Here is a 13079-nt window from a genome sequence, read left to right on the forward strand (position 1 = left end):
TCTCCCAGGTGTGCTTACACAATATTCCTATGTTGTTCTTACTGCCACTGTGCTAAATATTACACACAATGTTAACCCACGCTGTCTAGTGTCGGGGTATATCTCACCTGGGCACAGGTTTCTATTATCTTGTATGTATTTGTTGTCATGGTTTTAAAACTGTTTTGTTTACAATAAAACTATCTATATGTGATTATACTCCCTTTTGTGGAACTCTTTTTTGGTTTAAATAGTATTCACAAGTTCCACTGGTACTACTAATATCAAATTGTGTATACAGGCGGTCCCCTACTTAAGGACACCCGACTTACAGACAACTCATAGTTACAGACAGACCCCTCTGACCTCTGGTGAGGCTTTCTGAATGCTTTACTATAGTCCCAGACTGCAATAATCCGCTGTAAGGTGTCTGTAATGAAGCTTTATTGATAATCCTTGGTCCCATTACAGCAAAAAATGTTTAAACTCCAATTGTCACTGGGGCCAAATTTTTTTTTGTCTGGATCTACAATTATAAAATATACAGTTTCGACTTACATACAAATTCAACTTAAGAACAAACCTCCGGACCCTATCTTGTACGTAACCCGGGGACTGCCTGTATTGCTAGCAAAAATTCCTTTTTTTGGTTTGGTTTGACAAGTAGAGATACAGTAGATAGAAGAAGTACCATGAGTTGAAATGGTCGGGTTAGGGTTTAGTCTGAGGCTTCAGCGGCCCATCGGTCTACTCATCTCTAATCATGAATAAACAATAACTTCAGATCAATGGTAATACTTAAAGTCCATGAATGAAATTAATATTTTCAAATTATTCTAAATGCAAAAGGAAAATAACTTTATTCTAATTGCTGGGTATAATATGTAATAATTTCTACACTAAATTTTCCTAAAAACCTAAACCTAATTTACCTAAAATCTATTGAGTAAGCCGCCATTATGCTTTTAAAAAAAATCTAACATGCAAATTAAAACATGAACCAACATTCTAAATTATCTTTATTGAGTAAAAAAAATCTACAGTTTTGTGCAGATCGATTTGACTCCATAATCACAGACTACAAACATAAACTGTGTAGTCAGGCCCAGCTCAGGAAGGAAGAGTTCTCCTTATGGATAGTTTGACAATTAAGGCCGTCTGTCTAAAGTTGGGAATCTGTTCCTTTGGGAATAGATATACTGGTTTGGCTTAATCACACATCATGTTGTTAGGCTTCTTGTAAGTCATGCTTGATGTTAAGAGGTAGAAAAATGAGGCATTGTTTTCCTTTTGCCAACCCGGAAAACATATTTGCATATTTCCCAAAATCGTCAAGTGGAGCATCAATGACTATAAGTCTCCACATGCTTATAAGGCAGTCTAAAGGGGTCCCCCGGAAGTTAAAAAAACATGGCTGCTTTCTTCCAAAAGTAGCGCCACACCGGACCATGGTTTGTGTAGGTATTGAAGCTCAGCGGTATAGAAATGAATGGAGCTTAGTTGCACAACCCATGGTCAGGTGTGGTGCTGTTTTTCAACCTCGGAAGAACCCCCTTTGACTGGCAAACTCTCCATAAGCAGAGCTCTTACTTCCTGGCCTAGTCAATAATCCCTCTCACTAAGCCAAACCAGTTCCCTAAACTGTACTGAAGAGAAGCAACCATGTCAAAAGAATGCTGCAGTGGGGAAACTTTTTGCATCTGGAATAAATGTAGTGGTTTGGTTTACCATATCTACTCGAGTATAAGCCAGTTTTGTCAGTGTTGAAAATTCCCCATTATGCTTATAGTCGGGTATATAAAAAAAAAAATAAACTCAGTACTCAACATTCCGACGGCCTGGGCAGCTCCTCTTCCATCTTCATGATCGTGGCAGATCTGCGACAGCTCTGTTTGCAGCGTCTCTTCTTTCTTCTTGCCAGCTGCAGGTCCGCATCATCTCCGTGCGCACGGCCCAGCCGGCGTACAACTGTGATGTCAGCTGCTACTGACATCACAGGGGGCTGGCGGGCTATATACTACTGGGGGCTGGCTGTAAATTACAGGGGGCTGGCTGGCTATACACTACAGAGGGCTGGCAGGCTATATACTATAGGGGGCTGACAGGTTATATAGTAAAAAGGGCTGTCAGGCTATATACTACAGAGGGCTGGCAGGATATATCCTACAGGGGGCTTGCTGGCTATATAATGGGGAGGCCCTGACCAATTTATTTCCCACCCTTGGTTTATACTCGAGTCAATAGGTTTTTCCAGTTTTTTGTGTTAAAATTAGGGGTCTCGGCTTATATTCGGGTCGGCTTATACTCGAGTATGTACGGTAATGCCACATCACATCATTCACCAGAGCTGAGGACATAGGTAAGTTTTTTACACCACTTGGTGCAAATTTATTTATCCTTGACAAGGAAAAAAAACATGAAAGATCATTGACTTTGGGAAATTATTTTAATATCGCCGATTTTCTCTCCTGATGATCCAAAATGTTTTCTACTTCTATACCCATTGAATGTAGTAGGTGTCAGTAAGATTGATATTTTATCAGCGATAATATATGAGCACGGCGGCTTCAGTAATCTCCTTGCTTGTACTGGAAAATTTGTGTGTCCCATATCCATCCCAGTCCCATGCAGCAAAGTCTCCACACTGACGAGGGTCTCCTTCTGGGAAATATCCGCCACCTCCAACACAGAACTGGAAATATATAGACATATTATTATGTTAAGGCGGGAAATTAATTCGATGGTTGGGCTAAATTGTATCACAACTAAATTGTATCACAGTAGGGGTTATTTATCATTGGTTTTCCAGGGCTTTTTTGGCGTAAAAAAGTCTCAAAATAGTCACATTGGGGGATATTTATCAGGACCTCTGCGCACCGCCAGTGGCGCAGAGGCCCTGAAATAATCGCAAATGCTAGCTTATTTCTAGCTTTTGCGATTATTTTTCACAATCCGCCACCTTCACGCCAGTGGGCCGTGAAGGGGCGTGAAGGGGGGGGGCGCGGCCGGACTGGAGTGGGCCGGCGCGGGGCGTTACTGTCCCCGCGCCTGCGCACTCGCTGCTGCCGGCGACTTTTCATACGTGAAAAGTCGCCGGTTGTGTCTTTTTCTACGCCAGGCCCTGCCTGGCGTAGGAAAAACGCTGCGCAACTGGCAGTCCGATACATCAAGAGGCAGAAGCCTCTTCATGTATCGGGCTGCGAATTTGCAGCGGCGGGGCTATCATACGCTGGCGCACGAGCGCCAGCGTATGATAAATATCCCCCATTGAGGTTATTTGGGACTTTTCATTGCTAAAAAGTCTCACAGGACTACTTCCACTCTTCTCCATTATTCTGCCGTAAACATAGAACTGCTGCTGGTGAACAATGTGCAAAGCCAGATTCATGACTTGAGACTTTTGCAAAAAGTCTCATAAAAAGTCTCATAGTGACGCCAGTCCCCTGCTGTTCCATGGGAACTTTTTGAAAAAAATCTCAGATAGAAAGACCATAAGAACATTTATTAAAATTATTCTGATGGGTAGTAGCTTCAAATGAGACATAGAAGTGTCCCAAGAAGCCACCTAATGATAAACCCCCAATATGTCCTACTTATATGTGTCCATGTATGGTCACCCAACAGTTGTGAGATGTGGCCCCTCCAGCGTTTTACTAAAATGGTGTATAATTGCATTGAATGAAATAGTTGGCTTGGGATTTGGGAGGTAAAGGCAGACGCGTTGATAGTTAGGTTCTGTACTTACATGCTCAGTATTACACCCTATCGCTTTCATCCCAGGACACAAAGCCAGCGATGCCTTCTCATGGTTGAACACTCGGAACTGTATAAAACCTGGTATATACTCCGCTGTGAAAAGTAGAGAAAAATGTAATTATAGGGGAACTCAGTTAAACACTAAGCTAAATCTTTATCTATCGTAACAACAGTGGTACTTACTATTCTACCCAAACAATATTTATCTTGACTATTTGATAAGAAGATCTAGAAGCTTCTAGATATAGGAAAAGACTAAAGATGATGGGGTTCTCTGCGATTGACCCCAGAAAGAGTAAACTTGAGAAAGAACTTATACTTACCTTAGTCCTTACTTCTGTACTCCATCCCCAACAATCCCTTCAAGGGTATGATCACCCCCCAGGATGATCAGTTTATTGCCCCAGATCCTATTCCATAGACCCCAGGCATACTTTAGTTGTGTTGTGAAGCCATAATACAATGATTTAAACTTATACCCCTCACCCTTTCGATCACATCATGTTTATGTATCTAACTTGAATCACTCGGCAGATAACTCACATCTTGAGATAGGCGCGTAGTAGTTAGTCATCATTTTCTCGTCCCCATGGTCGTAGACAATAGGCACTGCTGGTCCATTGTCCCTGCTGCAAGTTCCAATATTATACCTCACCGGGTATTTCTAGAGGAATATAACAGATTATTAGAAAACTGTAAATTCTGTCTAACTTCATGTGATGGAGAAACTGGATTTAGGGAGGACAAAATGAGACTCGAAGCTCCAGCCCCCCTCCAAAACCCTACCTGCTTGCCTCAGCATATCCTAGGTAATACAGGACAACCACCAAGACAGTCCCTCTCAAGACAGAATTGGATATGACTAGTAGACAAGTGAACGAGCAGGAGTCAGATACACAGTAAGGTAAGGCAAATAGCAGTAGAAATAGCAAAGACACAAGTGCTGGAACTAGGCAAAATATAAAGAGAGTAATGGACGCCACCCCCAGCAGCTGACTTGGTCAGCCATCCATTACTTAAGCCACAGCTGTGAGCAAACTGAACTTAAACTTACACCCAGCTTTTCTCAAGTAAAATATAGCTGTCAATCAAAGACAGCCCTGGGTGTGGTTTTCAAGCAAAGAAGCCTGAAACCTGCTCCCATATAGAGCAATTCAGCGAGTTCTGGCACTTCATTAATAAAGTACGAGCAGCAGTAGCAGATTACAATATGGAAGGGTATCTGCTCAGTGCCCAAGGATCCTAGGGGGCCAATGGTTATCCAAACTATAGCCCAAGCTCGGGGGGAGAGGGGTGCACAAGGGTGCCTGCGACCCGGGACCTGGGTCGCAGGAGCACCCGTGACAAGTCTTAATATGTCCCTGATGATCAAGTCTTATTTCATAAATAAGTATAGGACCAATGTATTATATATGCACAATACAGCAGACACCTGCACTATATAGCAGGGGAAGCCTGTGAAACTTCGCTAAAGATTCTCCACAGGGAGCAAAAGTGGATTTGTACAAATTTCTAAAAGCAGAAAGAAGTGGGAAAAACAGTTGGAAAACTTTTATTATAATAAATTATATAACTAATAGCTTTAGATCCCAGTGCTGCCCGGGATAAGAAATAACTGCTCTTAGCAGTTTTATGGGTTCATAAAAAATATTTTATATGCATCTATCTCTCTCTCTGACCATCTCTGTCACTGACCGCCTCTGTATCTGACTGTCACTTTGTCTATGGGGAGATTTATCAAAAGTGTCTGAGAGCAGAACTGCCCTCAGCAACCAATCAGAGCTCAAGTTTCATTTTTGCTTAGCTGTTTATAAAATTACAGCTGATCTCTGCTTACCGCTGACATTTCTGATAAATCTCCCCCTATCTCTGTATCTCTATCTTCCCTCACACATAAGCATCTTATACTCATTGCCTATTATATCATATTAATGACCTGTGGCAGAACAGCAACCATACACAGCACATACACACATACAGCATATGCACATCAAATACACACATACAGCATATGCACATCACATACACACATACAGCACATACACACATACAGCATATGCACATCACATACACACATACAGCAGATACACACATACAGCATATGCTCATCACATACACACATACAGCACATACACACATACAGCATATGCACATCACATACACACAAACAGCACATACACACATACAGCATATGCACATCACATACAGCACATACACACATACAGCATATGCACATCACATACACACATACAGCACATACACACATAGAGCATATGCACATCACATACACACATACAGCACATACACACATACAGCATATGCACATCACATACACACATACAGCACATACAGCATATGCACATCACATATACACATTTACACACTCATACAGGAAGTGATTGTAGAGATCAGTGCAGGTAATGGTTGTGAATGCAGTCCCCAGGTTCTGTAGCTTTGTTCTTAAGTTGAATTTGTATGTAAGTTGGAACTGTATATTTTATCATTGTAAACCCATCCAGAATCTTTATGGTCTCTGTGACAATTGGGTTTGAAAACTTTTGGATTGTCATGAGAACCAGGATTAACAATAAATCTTAGTTACAGACACCTTTGATAACTGTTACAGCTGATTACTGTGGCCTTGGACTAAAGTAGAGTAAATTACCAACATCCAGAGGCCCGTTTGTAACTAGGGGTCGTCTGTAAGTCAGGTGTTCTTAAGTAGGGGACCAACTGTACTGAGACCTGACTTTTATAAGGGTTCTATGACCAGTGTGCTGATGGTTACAATATATTGGGGCATAATATTAAAAAATGGTTAGGGCACTGTGGTATGTTTGGCATTCATGGTTGCATTATAGCTGCTAACGTGCTTTCTGCTTTCATTGTCCACCCAAATACATGACAAATACCTTGTACAAATAGAAGAGGTTGCTACCATGTGACCGCAGGAAGCCATTGTTTGTACGAAACCTTAGGAGAGATGAGATGTTCCATAAAGATAATGGTGTTTTATTAGGAACCTGCCAGATACCAACATCTCTTGCTTTAATGTCGTAATATCCTGGGTTCTAGAAAAAAGGTACATTTGACCATAAGTTGGTGCCACAAACGATAAAAGATACTTTGGACCAATTATGACGATTTACCTTGTAGTCATCACTAGTGGCGCCTTCCGCAGTTCCGAATACTGCAAAATTTGCCCAGTTGCCATCACCTTCTGGGACATCAGGGTTGTTACCTTGTTGACTAGACCAACGATCTCCCGTAGTACATTTGCCAAACATATTATTCTCATGGACACTAGCCACCAATGTCCAGCCTCCCCCATCAGTAGTCATATCACAGAATGTCTGGTAGGTCAGTCCATTTGTTGTGGTTAGTGTATAAATTCCATCTGGCAATAAAAGGAGGGATATAAAATTGACTGAGCCACCATTTTTAGGGTCTTCAAGCTAAATTAGAGCATGCACTCATTAGTTGGTAGAGAGGTGATATAATTTGCATGTCTTAGAGACCAAAAATGAACTTTAACTATAGATCTCAAAAGCGGGAAAATGTAGTGCTTGAATCCACTGAGATGTCTTAGGACAGTGGTGGCGAACCTATGGCACGGGTGCCAGAGACGGCACTCTGAGCCCTTTCAAAGAATCAACAAGACTCAAAGAATTTTTCTGCATTTCCTAGCAGCTTGGAAGCAAAGATGCTGCTTTCAGTGATATTTTAAAGTAACTTTCTTGGCTTCTTGGGAATGTAGAAAGAGGGAGAATGTGTAGACAGGGCCTAATTATCTTTGGAGGACCTCCTGCTGGCCCCATGATTCTCTGTGTACAGAGGGACACTGGAAAGAAGCTACAATTATGCAAATGTTCCCTCCTTCTTTCTACTGTGTCGGTGTCTTCAGGAGACCAGTATGATTGAAGGTTGTTGAAGAACAGGCAGCAATAATTTCCTGCTTTAATTTTTGGTTGCCACCTCGCGATAAATAAGTGTTTGGGGTTGCAGTTTGGGCACACGACCGCTCAAAGGTTTGCCGTCACTGTCTTAGGAGGACCCTTGGGTGACTAAAACTACTGAGTTGGTGACTAAAACTATGCTGTGGTGGTTTTAACTTCTTAGAGGTCTCAAGAGATGGACCCTGTGGTGGCCGAAATCACTAAGGTGTCTTAAGAACCAGAATCTGTTGTGATGTCTCAATAGATGGATTCTGTGGTGGTTGAAAACAATGAGCCCTTTTAAGAACCAGAGGCTGTGGTGGCTATAATCCCCTAAAGGTTTCAAGAGGAGGACCCTTTGGTGACCAAAAGTACTGAGGGCTCATGAGACCCTGTGCTAGCATTAACTTCCAAGAGGTCTTAGGAGGATCCTTTGGTGACTAAAACTACTAAGAGATCATGAGATCCAGACCGTGTTGTGGCTTTAGCTTCCTACAGGTCTCAAGGGATGGAACGCCAGTTGGCAGAAATCGCTGAGGTGTCTTAAGAATCAGAATCTGGTGTGATTGTTATCACCTGGATGTCTCAATAGATGGATCCTGTTTTGGCTGAAATCACTGAGGTCTTTTAAGAACCAGAGGTTGTGGGGGCTTTAATCTCCTAAAGGTCTCAAGAGGAGGACACTTTGGTGACCAAAAGTACTGAAGGGTCATGAGACCCTGTGCTAGCATTAACTTCCTAGAGGTCTGAAGAGATGATGCCTGTGGTTTATTGGGATCAGTAATTTTCTGAAGACTCTGTGTTGGCTTTAACCACTTGGTGGTCTCAAGAGTTGGACCTTATGGCGGTTGATATTAATAAGTTGTCTTGAGAGCCAGACTCTGTGGTGGCATTCATCTCCTAAAGGTCTCAACAGGTGGTGGTGGCTAAACCTGCTGAGGGGTTTTGAGTGCCAGAATTTGGGGTAGATAAAGAAAACCTTGTGGTGGTCTTTAGAACTGGAGCCTGTAGTAATTAAAACTGAGAATGTTCTCAAAAGCCAAATCGTTTGTTGTTGGCCCTCAGGTTAAAGTGCTTTTCTTTACATATCGATTAAAGGGAACCTGTCACCAGGGACCTCATTTTTTACTAAAGACATATTGTAAAAGCATATGACACCTGCAGTGCAAATCTGCTTTGTCTAAGCATTTGCAGTACAATATAATTGTGTGTTATAACTTACTCTTGCATCCTGACAAAATTCTGGGTTAGTCACAGGGACTGGACTTGGTTTTGCAAGCATTTCAAAAAACAACATGTGACCTGTTTGAGCTGCAGGCTGTCTCCATGTTTGTGCTCCTGTACAGCTTATCCCTCCCCCACTGATGTCAGGCTGACCAGGCTGTGACCTCTGAGAAGAAGCAGGAGGTGGAGCTAGACTTGAGCACAAAGGTGGGGGCTAAGCTATGAGGAGTGAGTAACACAGACAAGCCACATGTTGTTTTTTGAAATGCATCCAAACCAAAGTACAGCCCCTGTGACTACCCCAGGATTTTGTCAGGATGCAAGGTAAGTTATAACACACAATTATATTGTAATGCAAATGCTTAGAAAAGGCAGAAAGGCAGATGTGCACTGCAGGTGTGAAGGGCTTCTGCAACCTGTCTTTAGTGAAAATGAAGTCCCTGGTGACAGGTTCCTTTTAAGCATTTTCAAGAAGTTCTGGATAAATGTTCTGATACTCAATGATCTTGCTAACTGTCTACCACAGTTACAGTATGTGAACCTTCTAATATACCTTGATACAAGTGAATTACATGAGCCAAGATACACCTACCTTTGGCATTTACGTCCTTTAATTTGATATCACTGCAGCTCCGATATTTCTCAAGACACGCATTGTTGGTTGGAACTTTATCCCAGCAAAAGCCATTTTGTATCTCACAATTTCCTATGTGAACACAATTGGGGGGCATATATTTATTCCTACTAATCACTTACACAATTACAGTTTTTAGTAAAGTTACTTACGGCAAGGCACTGCGTACTGAATCAATATCAACCCCAGCAGGACCAATCCTGCCTGCATCTTTGGACGTTTTCCCGGTGGCTTTAGCACCTAAGCCCGAGACAATAAAGATTCCATGTAACTCATTCATCCTATGCTATGCTATTCATAATAGGGCATATGGACATCCCCTTTAAGTGTCTTATGAATATAGAAAATGAATGTATAAAATTTGTCTCACCCCAATCTCAATGTATAAAGTCTTGGTGTGTCTATAATTAGAGGTGTGGAAGCTATTTATTAGGACGGAGACTCGGTGAAAGCTTTGATCTCCATTGCCAAGGGTGGAGCGTGAAAACAAGAATGGTCTATCGAAGGGCTGATAGTGTTTAAGATGTTACACAAGGCACATAAGGACATCCTTTATGTAGTAGTCGGCTTATCTTTTGTAATTCCCCCATGTATGGTGTAGTAATGGTTTACAAGTGGCCCTTGATAACCCACGACAATCCCCTAGCTTGTTCTCTGCTCGGCTGGTATGAGTGAGCGTCTACTTGGGTTTCATGTTCTGTAATGTAGATAACATATTACATGATGGTGCAACCAGGAAGGAAAACTATAATACAGAGCCAAAAACACAGCCCAAGCTCCAATACAGCTTGTGGGAGGTCAGATAGTAGATAACTTCTTCTCCATTCCTTCCCTTCTCGAAGACCCTAGGAGAGACGCCGTTTCCCGTCTGCTGACATTAAGAGTTGGCCACTTTCCCTTATGTTTTTTGTAACGTGCGTGTAATTGGGGGGGGGGGGGGCATGATATTAGATAATTTACCAATATACATCTATATGTATCTAATCGGGGTTTTAATTATTCAAGCCACTCTCCTGACATGCTGGAGAGGCATCTATGGCACCGGATGCGTGGATAATAACAGCATCAGGCACTATTTTTGGAAATCTTTCTTTTCACCGATCTCGAAGTGTGAAGCTTAATGAAGACCAGTGACAGGATTCAGGAGAAGACGTTAAAAGTACGTTTTTTTTTTTAAGAAGCGGGACAACCGTTAAGGGATCCTAAGTGCTGGTTTGAAAGTTAGTCTTTGACAGGACGGGTGTAGCAGTTCAGGATGACCCCATAGTATTCCTTCTCCTGGTGGACTAGGAGCAGTTCCGATCCATAATGGAGTGGTCCTTCCATAATGAAACTCTTTATTGTCCAAGGTAATCAGTGGATTCTGGAGCTCCGCCCATTTATCGACCCTCGTGAATTCATCAAGACGGTTAAAAGAAATCTACCATGCAGAATTTACTTTCTGAAGGATTCCCCATGGTGGACTCCCCGTTTATCACTAATCCGGGGATGCAGCTGCTGCAGTATTAAACTTGAATCCTTACATATGCAAAGTAATTGCAGAGGCTACTGGGGGCGTGGAGTCATCTCATAAAGCTCTGGTGGCGAAGGTTACTCCACACCCTCATGTGCCACTGTAGACCCATCTACCCCGCTCGGCCACATTTGCAGCTACCTGCTGCTAATTAACAGACAGTACCTAAATGAGTCACTCTACCTGATCATAGAGAGAACTGTGCAGCCATACAAAAAGCTGCACATCCCTCTCTATATCCTCCCTGCAAGTATCTGTAGGATCTTTAAAGATAAGAAACAGGAATTTACACAAGGGGCAACAGTGTAGCCCTGGCCAATCATAACCATGGCTTGTTGCTATGGGTGTTAATTTGCCAGACTGGCTGATCGGCAGCAAATCGGGCAATATGTCTTAGCCACGCGGGGTGCACATGAACCGAAATGGGAAACTTGAGTCCACTTTCCACGTTATTAGACCAAATGCTATGATTTCATTTTGCAAAACCCATTGTACATATCTGCCCAAGACACAATTTCAGGGCTAATTTCACAGAAATCTGACATTTTTTCTAGGTGTGTTCTTTTTTGTGTTAATGAGTGACGATATCAAACACAACGTAAACTGATCACTCATCAAATTCAATGATTTTTATGGTTCTGATAAGCATTTCCACAACATCAGGAAATCTGAAGCAAAATTACATGGCAACGGTTACAAAGGATTATAACAACAAGTATACAACAAAAATCCAAGTTTGTGGTCAGGTCTATCACCTGCTGCCGAAACTTCAGGACCCCATATACATGACCTCATTTATTCAGGACCCCATATACATAAAATCATTTATTCAGGACCCCATATACATAAGCTCTACTGGTGAGTACAGATGTAGCATTGCCTTAGGGTTAGGAATAATTTACAAATTATTTTGATTCCCGTTAATAGTGGAAATCAGTAGTAAACGTGGCCTAGCCCCTGGATAAGGAATCTATCAGCAGTTTTGACCGTACAAAGCTGCAGACAGTGTTAGGGATTGCCCTTGGAGAGATGTGTAATAATAATATGTGTGTTATCAGCAGAGGGACTATGAAATATGCATTTATATTCCAGGATTGTAGCTGTACTTGATCCACTGGGGAATCTCCTCACACTGCGTGCCCTTATTTTTCTGCATTACAATTCACTGTCATTAACATTCACTGGCAGCCTGCTAAAGTTTCTACTCAGCGCAAAGATGTTGGGGCTGAGGAGTTGTGCACAGCAGTGTGAGCATGTGTAGCTAGTTAATACTAGTTACCCTTAAAGGGGTTGGGCACTTTTCAGTAAATCTCTTCCATTGGAAATGTCTATATATATACAGCTTCCTCTATCTCACTGCTCTAGGCTGTCCTCTTTTCACTGTCCGTTCTCAGAGACAAGGAGTGGAGAGGTAGCATGAGTCATAACTCTCCTGCGACAGCTCCTCCTATTCACAAGAACTCAAGACATGTAAACAAAGAAGCACGGAGGATCTGCACACAGTAGAAAAGTAAGTATCAGATCTGCTGAATCACTTGATGAACATCCAAGGATATTGTTAAAGGGGCTTTACCACGAAACAAGTTAGGCCCTATCCACGGGATAGGATCTAATTTGCTAATCGGTGGGGGTCTCAGTAATGAGACTCCCATGGATCACAAGAATGGGGGGTCCGAGGTACCTTTGTCGCACCCCTCGTAATTCTCTGGGCTCCTCCGCTCACCTTGGAGAGATATGATGGGTCCAACGGAGGTACATCGGACCCCCTGTTCTTGTGATCTGTGGGGGTCTCATCACTGTTTAGTGGGAAAACCCCTTAAAGGCAGTAAACTCACATGATCAACTTATGAAAAAGACTGGCCAACCCCTTTAAAGCATACCTACCCTTTCAATGGACTGTGCAGAAATCAGTATAGATTTTTGCAGTCTGTATATGTAACTATTTGATAAGTAATAATAGGTGCAGATACCGGAGCTTTACAAAGTGCTATCAGTCCAGCAGTGATATTTACCCACGATAAGAGGACTACGGGCCAGA

General features: G+C 42.3%; 1 protein-coding gene across 1 annotated transcript; it reads right to left on the reverse strand.

The window, feature by feature from the left end:
• Positions 1 to 1798: 1798 nt before the first annotated feature.
• Positions 1799 to 10054, reverse strand: LOC140069455 (intelectin-2-like). The gene is made up of 8 exons (XM_072115166.1): positions 9899 to 10054; positions 9681 to 9768; positions 9487 to 9600; positions 6885 to 7132; positions 6648 to 6806; positions 4279 to 4399; positions 3725 to 3828; positions 1799 to 2671 (listed from the first exon to the last, which is right to left on the reverse strand). The coding sequence occupies exons 2-8, from the start codon at positions 9736 to 9738 to the stop codon at positions 2519 to 2521; spliced, it is 957 nt and encodes a 318-aa protein (XP_071971267.1). The 5' UTR covers positions 9739 to 9768; positions 9899 to 10054; the 3' UTR covers positions 1799 to 2518.
• Positions 10055 to 13079: the final 3025 nt, after the last annotated feature.

This window comes from Engystomops pustulosus, chromosome 7 (genome assembly GCF_040894005.1).
Source record: "Engystomops pustulosus chromosome 7, aEngPut4.maternal, whole genome shotgun sequence".
NCBI lineage: Eukaryota > Metazoa > Chordata > Amphibia > Anura > Leptodactylidae > Engystomops > Engystomops pustulosus.

Excerpts from the sequence above, each read along its gene's own strand:
- LOC140069455 (XM_072115166.1), bottom strand. The coding sequence starts at position 9,738 with ATGCAGGCAGGATTGGTCCTGCTGGGGTTGATATTGATTCAGTACGCA. Across the intron at positions 6,807-6,884 it reads CCACTAGTGATGACTACAAG|AACCCAGGATATTACGACAT; the intron begins GTAAATCGTCAT and ends CCTTTTTTCTAG. Across the intron at positions 3,829-4,278 it reads CTACGCGCCTATCTCAAGAT|CGGAGTATATACCAGGTTTT; the intron begins GTGAGTTATCTG and ends TACTTTTCACAG.